Source organism: Ceratotherium simum, chromosome 33 (genome assembly GCF_057802395.1).
Source record: "Ceratotherium simum simum isolate JZ-2026a chromosome 33, ASM5780239v1, whole genome shotgun sequence".
In the NCBI taxonomy this organism is placed as follows: Eukaryota; Metazoa; Chordata; class Mammalia; order Perissodactyla; family Rhinocerotidae; genus Ceratotherium; species Ceratotherium simum.
The window spans coordinates 22,679,557-22,700,044 of NC_141932.1; the positions used below are offsets into that span (position 1 = coordinate 22,679,557).

The 20,488-nt window shown below is 61.1% G+C and overlaps 1 protein-coding gene across 6 annotated transcripts in view; it reads right to left on the reverse strand.

Moving 5' to 3' along the window:
* Nucleotides 1–5,376: 5,376 nt before the first annotated feature.
* Nucleotides 5,377–20,488, reverse strand: part of PAK4 (p21 (RAC1) activated kinase 4) — a 45,129-nt gene continuing 30,017 nt past the window's right edge. For 4 of the 6 annotated variants that reach the window (XM_087421775.1, XM_087421776.1, XM_087421777.1 and 1 more), the window contains 10 exons: nt 17,736–17,809; nt 16,282–16,535; nt 13,740–13,829; nt 13,012–13,470; nt 12,347–12,793; nt 10,857–10,990; nt 10,359–10,485; nt 9,099–9,224; nt 6,917–7,051; nt 5,377–6,383 (listed from right to left, as the gene is read on the reverse strand). In XM_087421775.1, the coding sequence (XP_087277901.1) occupies nt 6,228–6,383; nt 6,917–7,051; nt 9,099–9,224; nt 10,359–10,485; nt 10,857–10,990; nt 12,347–12,793; nt 13,012–13,470; nt 13,740–13,829; nt 16,282–16,485 (1,878 nt within the window). In that variant the 5' untranslated portion in view covers nt 16,486–16,535; nt 17,736–17,809 and the 3' untranslated portion in view covers nt 5,377–6,227. Of the gene's footprint in view, nt 6,384–6,916; nt 7,052–9,098; nt 9,225–10,358; nt 10,486–10,856; nt 10,991–12,346; nt 12,794–13,011; nt 13,471–13,739; nt 13,830–16,281; nt 16,536–17,735; nt 17,810–18,622; nt 18,693–20,488 lie in introns of those variants that run through there. The other 2 variants (XM_087421778.1, XM_087421780.1) reach the window with 2 other exon arrangements.

The following is a 20,488-nucleotide window of genomic DNA, read 5'->3' on the forward strand; positions in this document are numbered from 1 at the left end:
TGGCTTAGACAGCAGAAGTGCCTCTCTCACAGTTCTGGAAGTCGAAGTCCAAAATCACAGTGTCACAGGGCCGTGCTCCCTCTGAAGCCTTTTCGGGAGAGTTCTTGCCTCTCCCCGCGTCTGGCGGCTGCCGCTGTTGCCCATCTTCACACGGTCTTCTCCTGGGGGTGTCGCACATCTCCCTCTGCTTTTCTCCCTCAGGCCACTGGTCACTGGACTTAGGGCCCACCCAGATAAGCCAGGACATCTCATGACAAGATCCTCAACTTAATCACATCTGCAAAGACGCTTTTTCCAAATAAGGTGACATTCACAGGTTCCACACGGACATATGTTTTTTGTGGGGGGCACCATTCACCCCACTTTGGGGTTAAATGGGGTAAAACCAGGAGCTCGGCAAAGCCCCCGACACAGCGACAACTTGATGAATGCTACCTGTCACCTTGATTTGGCTTGGCCCACACGATATGGTTCAGTGTTCTGAATTAGTTGCCTACCTTTAAGCTTCAAGAACTGTCACATGAACATGGGGCTTTCTGGAGGAAAATCAGAACATTTGGCATCCTGGGGCCAAATTCTCACAGGGCCACAGTGGCCTGAGAAGTGACTGCCCTTCAAAGGGGCGTGTATGTGGCCACTTCCCTGCTCCTGATGTCGCCTGCCTGGCCCCTGGGGCATGGGAGTTCGAGCCTGCTGGAGCATGTCTGTCCCGCTCACTGTTGCACAGAAAGCCAGTGAGGGACCCAAGGCTTCAGGCCTGGCCCTGCTAGGGCGCGTGACCCTGGGCGAGGCCCTCCTCCTCCATGGACCTCAGTCTCAGCATCCGTGAAACGGAGGAAGGCCGGAGATGATTCTCCGGATCCTTCTCCATGTGGGGCGTTGGCTTGGGGTCTGAGGCCAGTGACTACTGTGGCAGACGCACTGCCACCCTCCTGTGGTCAAGCCTGGCTACACGTTAGGATCAACTGGATAATTTTCATTTTACATACCTGTGACTGAGCCCCAAGCCACACCAAAGGGGGTTTGCTCTTTGCTTGTAGAACAGACCTTCAGCATGGCCTCCGAGGCCTTTATTCCTCCCAAGACCCCTCCCTCGTTCTTTCTTCTTTTCCTCTATCCCCCTCTCTCTCCCTTCCTCCCCACTGGGAGCCATTCTAATATATAAATGGGTCTCTCTTTTTGGTCTTGCAAAATGAGGACTGTTTCACGTCCATCATTTGTCATTTACACCCCGGCCTGGTATTATAGATGTTAATTTTACTTGTCCATGTATCACTGGTTCAGCGCCCCCTCCCCATGGGCACACTTGGTCCGTGGCTCCTGAAGGCTGCATAGGAGTCCTCGGCACACCCCGTCTGTTTACCACTCACTCCCCTGGGGTGGACCCCCGGGCCGCCTCCTGCTCCCACTACAGCGACCATCCCCACGCACACTCCCTCATGGCTGAGTGAGAGTTCCTTTGGGAAGTCGCCCAGCAGTGGAATTACTGGAGACATATATGTGCAATACTTCATTTGACTAAGCCAGATGTGCTATTTTTTACCAGACTCCTGGTGTCAAAATGACGGCTCATTGCTGGAATCTGCCTTTCTCTGATTACTAATGAGTCTGAGCACCTGTGCACACCCTCCACGGCCTCTTGGATTTTTTCTTCTGTAAGTTACCTGTTCATATCTTTTGCCCATTTCTCTGTTAGGGCTGCTCTTTTTGTTGTTAAAAAAACATCCTAGGGCCGGCCCCGTGGCGTAGCGGCTAAGTGCGCGCGCTCCGCTGCTGGCGGCCCGGGTTCGGATCCCGGGCGCGCACCGACGCACCGCTTGTCAGGCCACGCTGAGGCTGCGTCCCACATAAAGTAGAGGAAGATGGGCACGGATGTTAGCTCAGGGCCAGTCTTCCTCAGCAAAAAGAGGAGGATTGGCAGATGTTAGCTCAGGGCTGATCTTCCTCACCAAAAAAAAGCATCCCATCAGTGTTAGACTCTGCAAATATTTTCTCCCATGCTGAAACCCGTCTATTACATTTGTCCATGATGTTGTTCCTCGAACAAAAATTTTTAATTTTGATATAATCAAATTTTTCCTTTATAATTTGTTCCTTTGGAGTTTTAAGAAGTCCTTCTCTTGCATTGATACCCTGTCAGTTTAGATTTATAGAAACCCACATTAGATTAAAGGAAAAAAGCCCTTCTCTGCCCCTAGGTCATCAAGTATTTTCCTCTATCAGTTTTCTGGTTCATCTTTCACAGGGATGTTTAGTCCATCTAGAGAAACCAGGTCCAACAGAACCGAGATAACGGAAAGGTGTCACATCTATACTGTCTAATCCATAGCCACCAGCCAAAAGCAGCAGTTGAGTGTGTGAAATGTAGCTTGTGCAACCGAGGAACTGAATGCTCAATTTTATTTCATTTTAATTTAAAATTAAATGGCCACACGTGGCTAGTGGCTGCTGTACCGGGCAGCATAGATGTAGGACTCCCTTTTGTTGTGCTAACAGGGATTTGGTTTTCTTTTTTTCCACAAAATGAACCAATTTCTCCAATGCTATTATTAAACAGTCTGTTCTCCCCCACTGATGTGTGGGGCCATCCTTATCAAATGTTAAGCTCCTGCATACACTTGAGTCTGCCTCTGGGGTCTCTGGGGAGAAGCCCAGAGAAGCTAATGAACAGCAGGGGTGGAGCTCCAACCATGATTCTATATTCTATACTAATAGAATTTCCAGCTAGACACACAGTCGCCCAGAATAAGGACTACATTTCCCAACCTCTCTTGCCACGGGGTGCAGCCACGTGACTGAGCTCTGGCCAGAGAGGCAACAGTGCGACCTCTGGGTCATGTCTTTGAAGGAAGGGCAGTGCCCTCCTCTTCCCCTCTTCCCTTGGACCACCTGAGGGAGGGGCAGCAAGATGAAAGGCCGGGCCCCCAAGGACTGCGCAGGGCTGAGTCCCACCCTCCTGGGCCTTTTACAGAGAGCAAACCTGAGCAGGCGTCGGAATCCCCTGGAGGGCTTGTTACAATGCAGATTTCCGGGCCCCACCCGGAGTCTCTGATTCAGCTGGGGTGGGGCCTGGGAATTTGCATTTCCAGCCAGTTCCCCGCGATGCTGCTGGCCGGGGAACCACACTTTGAGAACCACTGGTCTGACTTGTCTCAGTCACTCCTTTTGGGTGTCTGTAAGCACGCCTCTGATCTACAGGCTGAGACATCCCTCTCTCCCCCTCCTGGGCCTTTGCGGTTCAGGACGTCACCCACAGAGCAGCACCTCCCGCGGCAGCCGAGGCGACCCTCAGTCCCTGTGGACACTGCGAGTGGGTGCCACGGTGCTGCTGCTCAGCCACACCTGTCCCTCTGCGTGCTCCCTCGTTCCGCCGAGGCTGGAAGCCTGCGAAACCTCCTGGGACTCAGTAGGGTCCTGACAGGAGGAGGAGGCACTGGAGTGGGAGGAGAGGGCGGGGGTGGGGGGGCTGGGAGAGCCACTGTGCTCCGGCCGCAGGAGGCAGGAGCAGACTCCAGGTTTGGGCAGTGGTGCACCGACCCCTTCTGTTCCTCCAGCCCCACGGGGGCGCCTTCTTGCCTCTAATGATCACTGGCCCCCTGGCTCCTCCAGCCTTCACAGTGCCTTTGTAACCCCCCGTCGCCCCGGATTAAACGCCCTGCTTGTAACACCTAGAGGGTCTGACAGATACTGTGGGAGCCCCTTTTGCAAGGGCAACGGCAGACCTTGGGGGTCTCAGGGAGGAGTTCCCCCATGCCACCCAAAACCATTCTATTAACCGCAGTAATCGTGACTAAAGGCGACAATGACAGCCGAGTCACCAAGGAGCCAGACAGAGCTGCCTCCACAACATGTGATGTCATGTGACCGGGAAGTGACTTCCCGTCTCGAGCGGCCTCTTCACCTGGCGAGTGGCGCCTCCTGGAGCCGTCCCAGGGCCCATGGGACCAGCGCCCTTGGGGGCGGGTGAGGCTCTGTGCTGTTCTGTCCTCGCCGCCCTCATCTGGTTCTGGAAGCACGGGCACACCAGCCTCCAAACACGAGTCGGGCAGCCACCCACGTTTTCTGTTTTCTGGAACCATGTGTACAAGGTAGGAATTACCTGGTCCTTCAGTCTGGTAGAACTCATTTGTAAAAGCATTCAAGCTTGAAGCTTTTCTTTCCTTTTTTTTATATGTGTGTGGGGGGTTATTTCGGTCTTATCTTGTATTTCTCCTTACTCCAATTTTGGCATATTTTTTCCCAGAGATGTATCTACTTCACCCAGGCCTCAAACACATTCACATGCAGTCATGTGCCACACGACGTTTCGGTCAACGACGGACCGCATATACGACGGTGGTCCCATAGGACTGGAACCATGTAGCCCAGGTATGTAGTGGGCTGTACCGTCTAGGTTTGTGTGAGTACACTCTGTGATGTTCCCACAATGACAAAATCCCCTAACCATGCATTTCTCAGCATGTATCCCCGTCGTTAAGTGATGTATAGCAACAGTTGCTGGCACTAGTATGCTGAAATCTCTGATTCTCTCTCCAGACCACGCGTGTACTTCGTCAGGCTGTCACAGGAGCAGAGCCCAATTCTTGGGGGAGCTCAGGGCCTGTGGAGAGGTGTGCTCCGGGGCGAGACAGTGTGGGGGTGACATGGAGAGCGGGGTGTGGGCTGAGCTGGACTCTCCGTCCACACCACACACTTCCCGCCCACAAACCAGGCTGAGGGCCCTTGTGCCAAGGATGCCTGGAAGCTGCTGGAGAGGGGCTTCACTCCTCGCTCTCCCACCTGTCCCCACCAGGCTGCTGCTGCCCCGACACCTCCCAGGGTGCTGGGGAGGGCGCACCAGTCAAAGCCCACACTGGCCTGGGGTGGTCAGAGCCGAGATCGCAGAGGCAGCGTTGTCACCTCAATGTCTGCCAGATCCCTGCTGAGACCCCACTCAGCCCCCCAGGGCCTTGGCTTGGAGGGAAGGACTCAGCTGCCATCCCCCTCAGCTGATCCCCCGAAGGCCCATCTGCCTGCTAACCAATTTACAAACATCAACTCACCACGGATCAGTTCCCACCCGCTGAAAACGCTGAAGACAAACATCCTTTAAAACAGTTTCCAGCAAATCGCAGGTTTGGTAAACTGGTCACCACGGCACAGGGACCCTGGTAAACTGGCTCCTTCCCAGCCTTCGGGGTGTCACTCCTGCCCCCACGGGGGGGGAACATTACCAGCTGCTTTGACCTGGAACTCGCCACGCACCCACAGATGTGGCCCCTGCCCTAAGCTGGGCTGAATCCTGGAGTAGCCAGGCCTCCCTCTCAATCCCAGACCCTTTCCCCCAAATTCTCACCCCAAGCCGCCTGGACAGGGAGGGCCTCTACACACACCACAGGAAACAAGAAAACGTTTTAATTGTAAAACTAACTTGAGGGAGGGGAGGGCGGGGCTGCACCAAGGAGGCAGGAACCTGATTCTTCAAGCAGTGGTTCTGTCCCGGTGCCACCCCGCAGGACAGGGACCATCTGTCCCCAGGTGGGGGCGAGGGCTAGTGTTATAAAATGACAATATAAATAGACTTCTAGAAAAGAGGAGGCTGTCCAGGTGCAGTAGTCATTTTCTGCAGAGGCTGGGGGTGGGTGGGAAGCCCTAACTCCTGTCTCCCCATCCAGCTACAGAAAGGGGGTACAGGGCAGGGAAAAGGCCACTCTACAGACATTCATGATCGACCCCCGCAATGGCTCAGGGGGGAGGGGCTGTATGTTAGGCAGGGTCTCAGAGACACCCACCTGCAGGCTGAAGGACAGAGGAGCTGGACCTTCCACACGTGGGCACGCATACACACACACACACACACACACACACACACAGGCGTACGCGCGCACACACACACACACCTCTTCCATAGTGTTCTCTCCACCCCCAGCGGCCCCCACTGCAGACTTCCAGTGATGGGAGGGCCGCCTGTCCTTCCTAGAGACAGGAAAACACAGGGAGGGCCTGTCCTGGAGGGTGGGGGGGTCCCGGGAGCCTCACTTGCTCCCACGAGTCCCTGTGTTTTTTGAAAAGTCACAAAATCCAAACCAGAGTTCAGTAGTGGGGCCCGCACACCCCCACCCCCAGCCAGGAGGGCGGTGCCGCATGGAGTGTCTCCTGGGCTGGGAGGAGCGGGGGCGCCCCCTGCTGGCCTCCGGCAGGGCGGGGGTGACCCCAGGGGCTCTTTGGTTCAGGCCGGGCGCTGCGCCTCATCTGGTGCGGTTCTGGCGCATGAGGGGCACGATGCTGGCGGGCGGGCCCGCTTTGGCCAGGAACGGATGCTTCAGCAGCTCGGCCGCCGTGGCCCGCTGCGCCGGGTCGCGCACCAGCAGGCGGTCCAGGAAGCCCTTCAGAGATGGTGACACCTGTGGGGGCGGGGGAGCGGGTCAGAGGAGAGGGTCCCGGCTCTGGTCTGAGTGCCAGCTCCACTGCTCACGCGCCGTGGGGCCTGGGTTTCTTCCTCTGTCAGACGCACTGACGTCATCTAATGCCCAGGGACCAAACAGACGTCCCAGCTGTCCAGAGCTTGGCCCCAGCATCGCAACGAATCCAAGGGCCCCAAGGGCTCGTTTCTCCCCATTTTCGAGGTTTAGCAAGGAGCCAGTGGCAGCTGGGCCCTGCAGGCACCCCCTTCTCACCAGGCGATCCCCGCCACCAGGAAGGCTCCCCTCCTGGACCCGGCTCTCTGTTCAGCCAGGCCAGCCTAAGCACAACCTTTGTGGAATGGTGAGGGCACGGGGGACTCGGGTTTACCCAGACACTCGAGGCCGGGGGCGGGGGTGCGCCATCCCAGGTGCCATCAACACCCCAGTCACTGCTTGGGTGCGAGGCTGCCTGGCGCCCAGCCGCCCCACCCGCCTGTGCGTCGTCTCCCTCACACCTGTGGCGAGGGGCCCACCTTGTGCAGGTTCTTCAGTCGGGGTGGCAGGTTGTCCCGAATCATCTTCATGGCTTTGAGGGGTGGCTCGTTGAAGTAGGGGGGCTCCCCGTCCACCATCTCAATCACCATCACCCCCAGAGACCAGATGTCCACCTGCGGTGGGGGCAGGGATGGGCCAGTGCTGGGGGAAGCCCATGGAGGGACGACCCCCAGTTGCCTCCTCGCTCTCGGAGTCCCTGGGCCCAGAACACCCTTTCTGATGCCCAGCCTGCTGGACCCCATGCACCCCTCACCCAGGGAGCCCTCAGAGGATCTGCCCACCCAACTTCCAGCCCCCTTCTCTTGCTGACCAGCCCCGGTTCCTCTGGTGGAGCCCCTCCCTCACTGTGCGTCCACAGAGCGTCTGGTGGGTCTGTGACCGGGTTCCCCAGTCAGCAGGGTTGGGACACAGTCATTGGCTCAGGGGTGGGCACGTGACCCAAGCTGAGCCAATCAGAGTCAACCCTGAGACTTGAACCAAAATATCCAGGAAAACGGTGGCACTCAAAGGCAGGGAGACGTGTCCCAGAGCTGCCAGGGTCATCTCTGCTCCCAGAGGGGAGAGCCTGGCTGAGTGAAGACTACATGGAGAAAATCAGAGCTGGGGAGGGACAGAGCACCTGGACAGCTGGGCTGGAAGCCTGTCACCCCCTACCTTCACAGCTCCAGGGACCCACAGCTCTCATGCTAAATCTGTTTGAGCTGGTTTTGCCATTCACAGGCATCCTGATTGAGATGTCCCCTCAGAATCACAGCAGCCTCCCCTCCTAGTATAACCCCGCTCCAGCTTGAGGTCCCGCACAACATGGTTCTGTAGGGGTGCCAGCCTACGTGCCCTGTAACAACCATGTGTCCTTCTGGGCAGGACGCCCAGCTGCTGGGGTTTGTAATGATCGGGGCCCGGCCAACTCGGATCTTCACTTATCTCACTCAAAGAACACCACATCTTAAAGGAACACAGAGCCCCTCTAACATGAACTACTGTTCCTGGCAACACTGGTCATACCAAGGACAGGCCCTCTTGGCGAGCACATAATCTCTGTCCTCCTGCCTATATAATAGCAACCCCCTCCCCACCCACGGTAGCAGTAACTCTGTCCAGCCAGCCGCCAACGGACACTCGAGCAGGTGCACAACTCTATTCAGCCAGCCACCACTGGACATTCCCTGTAAGACCTAGTAAACCCTTATGTCTCATACACCGTCTCCGGGTCCTTTCTTTAGTCTCTCCATAACCTATCCCACACTGGGTGTGCGGCCAGACAGCTTCCCAGGGTGCTTTTCTCATGGCCAGGCACTGGGTCAAGTCTTGTTGACTGACTGTGGAGGAATCCTCAGGGCCAGGCAGGTCACGGCAGTGAGCGAATCAGGTCAGTGTAGGCAATAGGGATGGGTGAGGACTATGGCCAAGACGACGGTGCCCCTGCCCTTTCTAAAGCAGGGTGGCCCCTCGGTGCCTGCTGACTGTTGCCATGTAGAAATTTGGCCTCCATGTGGCCCGATCTCTTGGTTTTCCAAGAGAGAATGTAAATTTAGACTTTTATGTGAGAGGTCTCTTTTTACTTATTTGTTTATTTTTTTTGAGGGAGCTTGGCCCTGACCTGACATCTGCTGCCAATCTTCCGCTTTTTTTTTTTTTTTTTTTTTGCTGAGGAAGATTTGCTCTGAACTAACATCCGTGCCCATCCTCCTCTATTTTGTATGTGGGATGCTGCCACAGCATGGCTTGATGAGTGGTGCAGGGGTCCATGCCCGGGATTCGAGCCTGTGAACCCTGGGCTGCCGAAGTGGAGTGCGTGAACTTAACCACTACGCCACTGGGCCAGGCCAGAGAGCTCTCTTTTTAAAATGCTTCCAAGAGCATCCTCAGACCACGCTAGCCAGGAGCCTGCCAGTTTGTAGCCCCTGCACCAGGCCGTCAGGCAGGGCCATGGCCAGTTCTGCTCAGCATTCTGTTCCCATTGCCAAGCCCTGGGCCCGGCTCTGAACTAGCACCTACCAGTGATGCACGTGTGATGCGTGTCCACCTCTTCTCCCACAAACCGTCCCTGGCGACCCATTCCCAGACCGAGCCCACCTCATCCCCAGCACTCCGGCTGTTCTGACTGTCACAGTGTAAACTGGTGGTGACAGTGAGACAACCGGGTCGCCTCTGGCTCACCTCTGGCCCGTAGGGAAGGCGGGAGATGAGCTCCGGGGCCATCCAGTAGGGCGTGCCAACCAGTGACTTCCTCCGTGGCACCTCCTTGCTCACCTGGGCGCAGAACCCGAAGTCTGACAGCTTCACCTGGAGCAGGGCGGGGGCAGCGGGGTCAGAGGGGCCGGCAGGGGCAGGGTGAGCAGAGGTGTCCACCTCTTTAATTCCCTGGCCGCGGATGCAGTGGCTCTCCACTGTGCAGCCCAGAGGTCAGAGCCAGAGCACTGGGAAGCTCGCCACCTCCCGGCAGGGCCCTCAGGTGTGTCACCTCCTCAACATCACTCCATCTGCCTTCCTTCTGCACCGGGGCTCTGGGGCGAAGTGGCCTGAGTCCCACAGGTACCAAAGGCTGGGCGGGGGCTGAGACTGGGGTGGGCTCCCAAGCCCATGCCCTGGGCCCCTGCTTCCCTGGAGGCAGCACGTCCTCAGCTGACAGGTGTGAGGGGGACGCAGCACTGCCCAAGGGGTAGAGGGGACACGGCCCGCCTCTGCAAAAATCACGTCCCCAGAACCAAGGATTTACACCTCTTTTGGAACCATGGGCCCCTTTCAGACTCTTGAGGTAATTACAGATCTTCCCACCCCAGGAAAGCATCCCCACACGGTGTGCAGACAAGGCTCACAGATGTCCCCAAACACATCTGTGGATATCTTTAGGTGTTCATGGGCCCCAACTGAGATTCACAGGGAAACAGAGCCCCCGCCTCGCCTCCGTTGGCTGGCTTAACTTTCCTGGGGGAGGACAGGAGAACCGCGAACAGGAATTTGGTGACAGTCAAGGGGCCCCTCCCACTGAACAGCATGTCCACTCTTGGAACGTAAATGCAGGTTCTGGGCACCGTGAGGCTCATCCATGGATCTCAGATTCAGAACTTCAGTCCCGAAGATGCGAGATGGGACGGGGCCCACAGCCCACCCCTGAGTGCTCAGCTAGAAACAGGTTCTCAGTGGAGGGAGAAGCATGTGGCCGAGAGCTGTGGCCAGCTGCCCAGGTGCGTCCTCCCCCTCCAGGCCCAGGGCTGGACTATAGCTCACAGCGCCCCGTGCTGAGGGCAGAGCCCTGCCAGCCTGAGTCCCTGACGACTGCACGAACAGAGCCCCCCGCTGACCCGGACCCTGACTCCGGACTGCTGCACGAGCAACAATCAACTCCCTGCTCCTCAGGCCGCTGGCCTGGGCTCAGAGCCTAACAGCAGAAGGGAGCCCGGGCCACCCCCTCCTCACCCTGCCGTCGTGGGTCAGCAGGATGGAGTCGCTCTTGATGTCCCGGTGGATGACACCCTGCGCGTGGAGCACGGACAAGGCCTGCAGCACGGCCAGGCACACGGCGGCTATCTGCTCCTCGTTCATCCTGCGCGGGCGGGGGTAAGCACCAGGGGCAGACAGGGCCCCGCCCTGGGAGTCTAGGGGGACACGCCACTGCCCTGGGGACCCGAGGGGGACAAGGCCCTGCTCTGGGGGATTGAGGAGAATACAACACTGCCCTGGGGGTCTGAGGGGGACACACCACTGCCCTGGGGACCTGAGGGGGACAAGGCCCTGCCCTGGGGGATCTGCAGGGGACACAGCCCCGCCCTGGAAGATCGAGGGGGACCCGGCCCTGCTGGCTCTGAGACACGGCCCCACCCCCAGGGGTCTGGAGGGGACTAGTCCTGTCATGGGAGAGGGGACCCAGGTGCACCCTGGGGAGACAGCAGGCTGGCTCCAGCTGCCCGGCAGTACCTGGTGTGGGTGACGATGTCGGTGAGGGCGCCTCCCTCCAGGAACTCCATCACCACCCAGAGCTCATCCCCGACCAGGTAGCTGTTGTACATCTCCACCACGTTCTCGTGCTGGTAGTCCCTCATGATCACCACCTGGGTGTGGGGGGGTGGGGGGGACGCGTCAGCGCAGCGGAGGGAGGACCGCCAGCCCCTGCCTTCAGCCCTCGCTACCAGCTGCCCTCCTGCCTCCCTCTCCGGCCCGGGCTCGGGCCCCGCCACGCCGCAGGCCCGGTTCCACCTGTCACTCTTGCTCATCGGGGTCACCCTGGACCCCTGCCCACTGCCAGAGCCGACAGACCTCAGAGGCAGCCTGAGGCCAGATGCCGGCGTGTGGGGGTGCTCCCCACCCTGCACACACGGTTTCTGACCCGGATCTCTGACCAGTCCTGGGCTGGTCCCTGCGTGGCCCTGACAGTCAGGCTGGCGTTGGGAGAGGACATGGGAAGAGAGCGGCTAAGCACAGGGTGGAGATCAGAGGACGAGCAGGCATCAGCCGAGGTCAGAATCAAAGGGGGTGGATTTCAGGGGCAGCGTGGCCGAGCCTGGAGGACACGGGCACACGGGGTTCAGGGGCCACGAGAACCGGACGCTCGCGGTGCAGCTGGAGCCCCGTAATACTGAGGGACAGCGGACGGCTGATGGGGCACAGCCCGAGTGCTGAGACTGGGAGCTGAGAGACCTCCAGGCCTGACGTCCTCCTGGGACTCTGGCATCAGAGCCCGGGGGCTGCTCCCAACACGGATTCCTCTGGGCAAGGAGCCAGGAGTCTGCCTTTGTCACAAGCTCCCCAGCAGAGGCCACCAACGGCCAAAGCCCAGGGCAGGCCACGACCAAGGGCCTAGATGGGGGCCGCATCTCCAATGCCCAGCAAAGGGGCCAGGCCTTTAACCTGAGGGCACCAGGGGGCGCCACAAGGGTCAGAGGCAGGCCTGCAGTGTGGGGGAATGCCCGGGGAGGGGGGGCCGCCCAAGACGGGAGGCCACGCAGGGCCCAGTGGGGGAGGATGGGGCTGCGTGGGGATGATGCTGACAGGCTGCGGCTGGGGGACAGGGAGGGCCCAGGGTCTGGCTGGAGACAGGGTGGATGGGCCTCTCTGACACAGGGAACCAGAGGAGATGCTTTAGGGGCAGTTTGGGACTCAATGGGTATGTGAGGGGCCTAGAAGGCATGCAGAGGGCAAGGTTCTGTGGCCCAAGGGAGCGCGGACTGGGGGCTCGGGGAGAGGCCAGGGCTGGGTAAGACAGAGACGGTGGGTGCTGTCAGCACAGAGGGGACAGCCTGGGGAGGGGCGAGGAGCCAGGGAAAGACGGGCCCAGAAGCCAGCCCTGGGAACCGCGGCCTGAAAGGACCTCCTCCCATCGCCACTCCACCAGGCCTGGTGCAGAGCGGGCCTCCTGGAGGCGGAGCAACGGGAGAAAGCTGAAATGGAGACGGGGACGGCAGGCCCACCTCGTTGAAGAGCAGCTCGCGCCTCTGCTGCTTGCGCAGGTCCATCTTCTTGACGGCCACCAGCCGGCCCGAGCTGCGTACAGTGGCAATGCACACGATGCCCGTGGAGCCCTCGCCGATCTTGATGAAGTTGTCCAGGTAGGAGCGAGGGTCCCCAGGGTCCACCACCAGCTGCAGGGCGGCCCGGAACTGCTCGTGCGACACTCGCTGGGGCTCCCGCTGAGGCGAGCGGGGGCCGGGGGGCCCGGGGGCGGGGGGGACGGCAGGGGCGGCGACGGTGCGGGCTGCAGGGGCCAGCTGGGGCTCAGAAGCGTGGGGGCCCAGCACTCCAGGGCTGGGGGTGCCGCGGGCTCGGGTGGGAGGCCGGGAGGAGGAGGAGGAGGAGGACTGGGGGACAGCCAGGCTCCCTGCTGACGGCCCATTGGGGGCCAGGTTGTGAGGGTCCCCCTGAAACACAAAAGAGAGGCGGCTGTCAGCGGAGGGGCTGGGGGGCCGGCTCTGCCCTCTGAGAAGGACAGGGGCCCCGGCTGAGGGACAGACACATGGCGGTCAGGATGGAGACAGACAGCGGGCTGGGCACGGGGTGGAGCTGGTAGGTGGGGCACCCTGGGGAAGCTTTGGGCCAGGGGACGATAGGGGGGTCCTGGGGCAGGGGGATGGGTTACCTGGGTGCCCCGGGACGGGTGGTCCGTGTCAGCCCTCGGGTACGTGTTAAAGGGCCGGCCAGCTGCCACTTTCGCCCCACTGGCCAGACTGGCAGGCTGGGGGGTGCCGACGTCAGGCCCGGAGAGGGGGCGCTTGTCCCGGGAAGACTCCTGGGGGCCCCCTGAGCCCTCCCTGGAAGACTTGGGCCTCTTCTCCGGCCCCGCCCGCCGCCTGTCACCACTGCTGCCACCCCCTTCGCTGCGACCGGCGACCCGGCCATGGCCGCCCGCCTTCTCCGGGCCCCCTCTGGCCGTGGCAGCCTGCTCCGCGGGCATCCCGTTCTCCTGGCGGGCACGGGCGGGTGGCGGCGGGCTGTCTCTCCGCAGGGAGTTGGAGCGTGTCACCGACATGTTCTCAAACTCGTCGAGCAGCAGGGTGAGGGCCCCATCCTTGGCGCCTTTGCTGCCCCGCACGATGGTCTGGGGTCCGGGGCAATGGCGGGGCGAGGGCCGGGCAAGGAGGAGGGGGAGACAGGACGTGGATCCGACACACATGGACAGGACAACACAGCACACATAGAGACAAGACAGAGACGGAATGAAGAAATGCCATGGGGTGATGATGGGGGCGGGTGGGGGCGGTACCAGGGAGCCCCTGCAGTCCCTCCCCCAGCACCCCGACGTCAGTCACAGGTCAGGCTGTCGTACCCCGGGCTGGATGCCCCCCTGAGAAGCTCCCTGTCTCTCACCTGCTCTCCGGGCTGGGGGAGGTCCCTGCCCCATGGGGTGGAGGGGAAGGAGGGCAGAGGCCATGCCACCTCATAATCAGCCCCGGAGAACTGCAAATTACAGGATGCTGGGGCCAGGGCATAGCTTGGCACGTCTCTCCCCCGCAGCCTGCCAGGGTTGTTAACCCCCAAACCACGCTCTGTTCCCCTGGAGGCTGAGGGTGGGGTCCAGGGAGAGGGCAGGAGGATCCCAGGCGCAGGGACGGCAAATGCGAATGCCCATGTAAAGTGTCCCGAATCCACTCAGTCTTCACCCACCATGGCCACCACCCTGACTCAGCTCATGGCCATCTCTTCCCTCGAGTATTGAGTCATGGCCTCCAGGGTCCCCCTTGCCCCCCACTCAGCTCCAGCACACAGGCCTGTCCTCACTGCTCCTCAAACACACCAGGCCTGCTCCCACCTCAGGGCCTTTGCACTGGCTGTTCACTCTGCCTGGAACATCTTCCCCTAAGTGTGCCCATGGCTCCTCCCTCCCCTCCTTCAGGTCTTTGCTGGAAACTCAGCTTCTGAGAGGAGGCTATCGCTGACTACCACGGTCTAAAATGCCGCCCCGACATCCCTATCCCCTCTCCCTGCTTTCCTTTTCTCTAGAGCTCTTAAACCAGCTGACACAAAGCGTGCATACAGCTGTCCATCGCCTGCTCCCCAGTGCAGTGTTCATGAGGGCGGCCACTGTTTCTGCTCTGTTACGTCTCAGCACCTAGAATAGTGTCTGGTATGCAGAAGGTGCTTAATAAACATGTGCTGAACCAGTGAGTGAGTGATGAGGCTGACTGGGAGGAGGCGCGGGCAGCAGAGAATGCGCCCCCAGCCCTCTGCTATCATCGCTGGCATGCAGCGCCCGGGCCCAGGCTGCCAGACATCCTGAAGCCAGAACTGCCTCTAACGTGCAGAAAACACTGATCCCGTGAAACCTGCCTGCAGTGCCCCTGAGGGGCCCGCCCCTGCCTCTGCTGCTCCTAGGCCTTGGCTGCCAGCCTGGAAGCCTGGCCTTGCCCAGGGGCCCAGGGAAGCAAGGGAGACCGCTGGTCAGACTCCGTGCGGGAATAAGAGGTCGAGAAGTCCCTGGGGTCGGGGGAGGGCCTGGGAGGACTGGGGAGATTCAGCAAACACGAGTGCCCACAGGGTCCCAGGACAGCGCCAGCCTGTGGGGACCTTTGTGTGACTCTAGACGAGGTGGCCCCTCCTCCTGGTGGACACGGCCCCAGTGAGGGCTCATGGCTGGCAGGCCAAGCAAGGGCTGGATTTAGGAGGCGCCCTGGTGAGGGCACAGCCAGCACGCAAGCAGCCCCGGGGCCAGGCAGGGCATGGAACTGAGGCGGGCTGGGTGGGGCCTGTGGGCCCGGGAGAGCCAGGGCCCCGTCTGCAGAGGCAGCGGCCACTCGCCTCCAGCCGATTTGTCAGGAGAGGCCAGAAACACAGACTTGGATGGGAAGTCTCGCTTTTTTAAGCAGTGGCAAAGAATTCAAATATTCAAAAGCACCCTGCATGGTGCATGAACGCCTCAGTGGGCAGCCAGACTGAGACCCTGGTGGGAGAGCGGCCACACTTATGTCTGCGCCCACCTTGCTGGCCACCCGGGGCCTCCCCCCGCCAGGCCTGGGCTGGGCCGGGAGAGGATGAGTCAGCCGCAGGCCTGCCCCCGGGCGCTGAGCCTGCAGCCTGGCACACCCATCTCCACCCCTCGGAACAACCCTGGCCAAGTTCCCCTGGCCCGCAGCCCTTCCGGGTTCCCACTGCCCTTGGGATAAAGTCCAAAGCTCCAGGACTGGCTTCCCAGGCCGGGCGTGGCCTCCCACCAGCCTGGGCACCTGGACCACGGAGACAGGAGAGGAGTGGAGAGGAGGGGCCTTGGGAACTGACCTTGGCTCAAATCCCCACTCTGCCCTTATGCTCAAGATGGCAGGAAAAAAATAACCCCAAACCCCAAAACCCCCAACGCTTCCCACGGGCCGTTTCCTCCACTAAAAGCCCTGCCCCCGCCACTGGCCTCCATGACTCTTCCTCCTCAGCCCTCAGCCCTGGCGTCCCCAGCTCCAAGAAGCTGGCCTGGACCTGGGGCCTGGGTCAGGGGCCTCCTCTGGGCTCCCCCAGCCCAGCCTGACCACCGGGGGCGGTCAGCATCTGGGAAACGGCTGTCCCTCCCCCCGCGGGGAGCTCCGTGAGGCCCAAGAACAAGTCTGGGGCAGGGGCAGAGCTCAGGGTGTGAGGCTCCAGGAGAGGGGCTAGAGTTGGAGGCTGTGTGGGAGCTGTCGGGGGGCTCACGGGACTTGTGGGGTTCTCAGGACCAGGGCTCAGTGTCAGGCAGGGTGAGGGGTCCGTGGGAGGAGAGGTGGGGGAAAGGCGAGCGTCAGGGGCAGGATTAGGGTGGAAGGTGGGAGTGTCTCTGTCTGGAGGTCAGCGAGGAGGTGCTGGCACAGGCTCAAGGGTGGGGTTAGGCGCTCGGGTCCCTGGTGGGGGTCGGCATGGGTCAGGAGAGGCGGTGGGGGCGCTGACATACCTTGGGGGCCCCGGGCTGGATGGAGGTGATGCAGGCGGGGTCAATGAGGGGCTTGGGCCGGCGGGCCGACTCCTCGATCAGGCTCTGCCACTGGCGGGGCAGCCCCGTGAACTTCTGCTCGTGCTGGTCGAAGCCCGTGTGCACGCGGTGCTCGAAGTTGGACGGCGCCGAGATCTCAACCCGCTTCTTCTTCTTCCCGAACATGGCGCCGAGGCTGTCAGCGCCCCGGGGGCGCAGACTTGGGCTCCTACGGCCTGTGGAGGGGGCCGCTCACCAGGATCTGCCCATGTCTCCCCACTCCTCTGGCCCTGCCCTGGTGCTGTCTATCCTTGTCTCCCCGCCCCCACCCCTCCACAGTCTGTCCCCCATGTGCAGCCCAAGGGACCCCGTGAACACCCGAGTCAGGTCCCTCCCCCACTCAGAGCCTTCCCATGGCTCCATCTCACTCAGGGAAAAGCCGAGTCCTCCCCGTGGCCCACCCTACACGACCTGTCCCCATCATCTCTCTGCTCCATCTCCCCCTCGCTCACGTTGGCTTTCAAACCCCAGGGTCTTTGCACCAGCTGTTCCCTCTGTGTGGAACACCCTTCCCCAGTATCCACCCATGTGAGTGGAGGGATTCCCCTCCTTTAGGTCTCAGAGTCGTTGGTGAATCCTTTCCTGATCACACAAGTAAAAGGGCCCCCACGCCCCACTGTCCTTCCACCACATCACTTCATGGTACATTTACTTCTGGAAATTCTGCTGTTGGTTCTTGTGTTCACTAGCTCAGCGTCTGCACCCCATCACTAGAAGTCAGTGTCCCGGGTCTCAGCTGCCCAGTTCCCGTGTCCCACCCCCTGCCCAGCACAGAGCCTGGTGCCCCATGTGCACTCGGTGACGAAAGTCCTGGCCACAACCAGCCCTGCCTTTGCAGCCCGGACTCTGGGCTAGGAACGCCTCATCCCCTCGGTTACTCGTTCAACAAACAGTTCCTGAGCCCCTGTCCTATGCACGACCCCAAGCAGCCTCACTCGACACTCCCACTTTATAGATGCGGAGACTGAGGGTCAGAGGAGGGACGGTCCTCAGCAAGACCATGCAGTGTGGAAGGATCCACTTCAGAACAGACACTAACAGACAAAGCAGGCCCCGTCTTTGGGGTCTGTGCTCCAGTCGGGACTCAGGACAGCACCAGGACAGTGCACACTCAACAGAAGCTGGTCCAGAAGCCACAGGGGCCGGAGTGGGGACGCACTGACGGTGGTGTCCCACAGGGAGACCAGAGAAGGGATGGGAGGGCAGCCAGACGGCCAGAGTGCAAACTTCTCTGCCACTTATGACATGCGACCTTGGGCAAGTGACTTAACCTCTCTGTGCCTTGATCAACCACGTGTGCCACGCCAATGATCAGGATCACCCCGAGCAGAGTCTGAGCTTGAGGGCCCCAGGTCCTGTCCCCCTGTCCCACAGACCTGGTTTGATGCTGGCTGTGCTAGAAGTGCCTCTGGGCAGGCGAGGTCTCCTCCTGGGGCTTCGGGTTACTCATCTGCAAAATGGGAAGAAAATGCCATTCGCCAATTCATTCGTTGGTTCATTCATTTGTTTGTTCATTCATTAATTAATAACTCATAGGGGCACAGCGGTGACCCAGACAGCCTCTGTCAGCCTAGAGTGGCTGAGGCTGGGGTCAGGGAGCGCAGACAGCCTGCAGGGATGGCAGGGTAGGGTTTAGGGGAGGCTCCCCAGAAGAGGGGCCCTGTAAGCTGAGACCCACAAGACGAGGGGAGACGCACTGGTGGGGACTTTTGTCTGGCTCATGGCTGGCTCCCCAGCGCCTGGCCCAGGGTTGGCTCAGGCTCAGTAAGTGTGTGACCCAGTGAGGATGCTCACAGCGTGTCCAGGACATGGCCCCTCCAGCCCCTGGCTCCCCTCCCGGCTCCTTTCCTGTGGGAGCAGCTCTGTGAGGCGAGGACAGGCCACCGCCCCTGGCCCAGAGGGAGGACCATCATGGGCAGCCATCCAGGAGAACCGGTTTAGCAGTGGGAGCCCAGTGGGAGGTGGGTGGGGACCCAGCAGCCAACCTGTTTCAACTGGTCCAGGCCTCCTGGCCAGCAGGTGGCCAGAGCCAGGTCTGGCCAGGCTCCCCCAGCGGCCCAGTTTCCCTGCTTGCTCTGGCCCCCTGCCCCCCGCCTGGATGTGGGGTGGGACAGCCCTGGCCAGGACCAGGCCCCTGTGCCTCCGCCTCAGCCCCTTCTCTGACCCCAACCAAGCCAGGAGCCGCCATCCCAGCCCCCTGAACAAGGTCCATCCCTCCCTCCCGGACTTCCCTCCCTGCCCACCCACCGTGGCCCTGACCCACCCTGTTCTCTCTCCAGAGGCTTCTCTGGCCTCAGCTCCGTCTTTCCAGTTCCAGCTCCTAGCCTTGTCCCTGCACCCAACCCTCCCCCACCTTCCCTGCTCTGCCGCCCCAGGTCTTCACCCTGTCCTATCACCTCCACTGTCTCCCAGACGTGCCCCCGTGCGGCCCCAGGCCCAGCCTCTCTCACTCTTTGCCCTGCCCATCCTCCACCCCCAGCCCCCAGCCTGGGGGCACCAAGTCAGCTCAGGCCTCTGCAGGACAGGATCAGCCACGTGACCCTCACTAAAGCCAGCAGAGGGCGCGGCAGACCCCAGGTGGGAGGCGCTTAGGGTCAAGATGGGGTGGGCCGGAGGCAGCCTGGAAGATGGGCCAGCCGACTCAGCACCCTGACCCATAGACGCCCAAGGCGCCTGTGCTCACTGCAGCCAGCCCCGGCCCCGGCCCCGGCCCCGGGGGACCCTGCAGAGGAAGGGGGTGTAGGGGCACACCTCCGGATCTTTGCCGGGGCCACCCCTTCCCTCTAGGCACCACACGGAGCGCAGGACAAACAGAGGAACTGCCCGTGTTTATAATGACCAGGCGGGGGCCCACCCTGGGCAGCTCCCAGCACTGCCGGCTCCCCCTCCGGGCCTGCCCTTCCCACCAAACCCCCAGCCCTGACCCCAGGGGGCTCAGAAGGGGAGGGACGGGAGTGGCTACGTAAAGGTAGGGGCCTGCGCCAGAGCAGGGGGTCCTGGGAACTCGGGACTCAGACGGCCCAGGGCCCCAAACCCTGGCTCTGCAGCTCCGCGCTGTGCCACCTAGCTGCCTGTACCTGTGAGGTGGGACGAGCCACCCCACCCCAGGAGCTCACTGCGGCCCTGGGCCACAGCTCAGCCGCTCTGTGCCTAGTTTCCTCCTCTGTTCACAGAGGGCGATGACAGGACCAGCTCCTGGACTTCTTACGAGGAGCCACAGAGAACAGGGCACTGCCGGCCTGGCCCCAGGGCAGCCGCACACGGCCAGCAGGTGCTCAGTCAGTCAGTCAGCATCACAGGAGCAGCCCACACTCACCGAGCACCCACCGTGTGCCGGCCCCTCTTCCAAGCGCGCTACCCAGAGCCCCTCGCTTGATCGGCGCACCTGACCCCGGAGGAAGGGCCACTACGAGCCTCGTGTTACAGACAAGGAAAACGAGGCACAGAGAGGCAGCCCGCTTGCCCAGGTCACACAGCTTGGTAGCAGAGTGGACGTGAGACCCCAGGACCATCTAACCCAGAGCCCGGCCCCGCCAGCTCCCGTAAGGAACAGCAGCTGCGTCTTCAGAGATTCCCGTGTGCTGGGCCCACTCGGGGCCCTCGGTGTCGAATCCCAGTCCGTCCTCACGACCAGGCTGGGAGACAGGTACTCTCATCACCCCAACTCACAGGTGGGGAGACTGAGGCTCAGAGAGGGGAACCCCTTGTCCAGGGTCCCCAGGATTTGAACCCGGGCAGTCGGGGACCAAAGTCTGGGCTCTTACCGGCCTGCCCGGTCCTGGTGGGCTGCGGCACTGATATTGCTTTTGTCATTATTATTATCACCACCATCATCTCCAAGGCTGGCCCCGGCCTCGGTTCCTCTCTCCCTCCCCAGCCTCTCTGTCTGCACCAAGACACTGTTCTTCCTCTCCTGGTGCTGAGGGTCCCGACCTCCGGCCTGACCTGCTCTGCCCCCAGGGGTAGCGGGAGGCAGCACGAAGTGGCTCCTCGCCCACCTTTTCCACAGGCCTCTGGCATGACACCCTGCAGCGGAGAAGATGTCCAAACACCAGTCCCTGCCACCACAGGCGGCTTCCGGAAGCTCCGCCCCAGGACTTACCCCCCCTACCACCAGGAGGGGACCCCG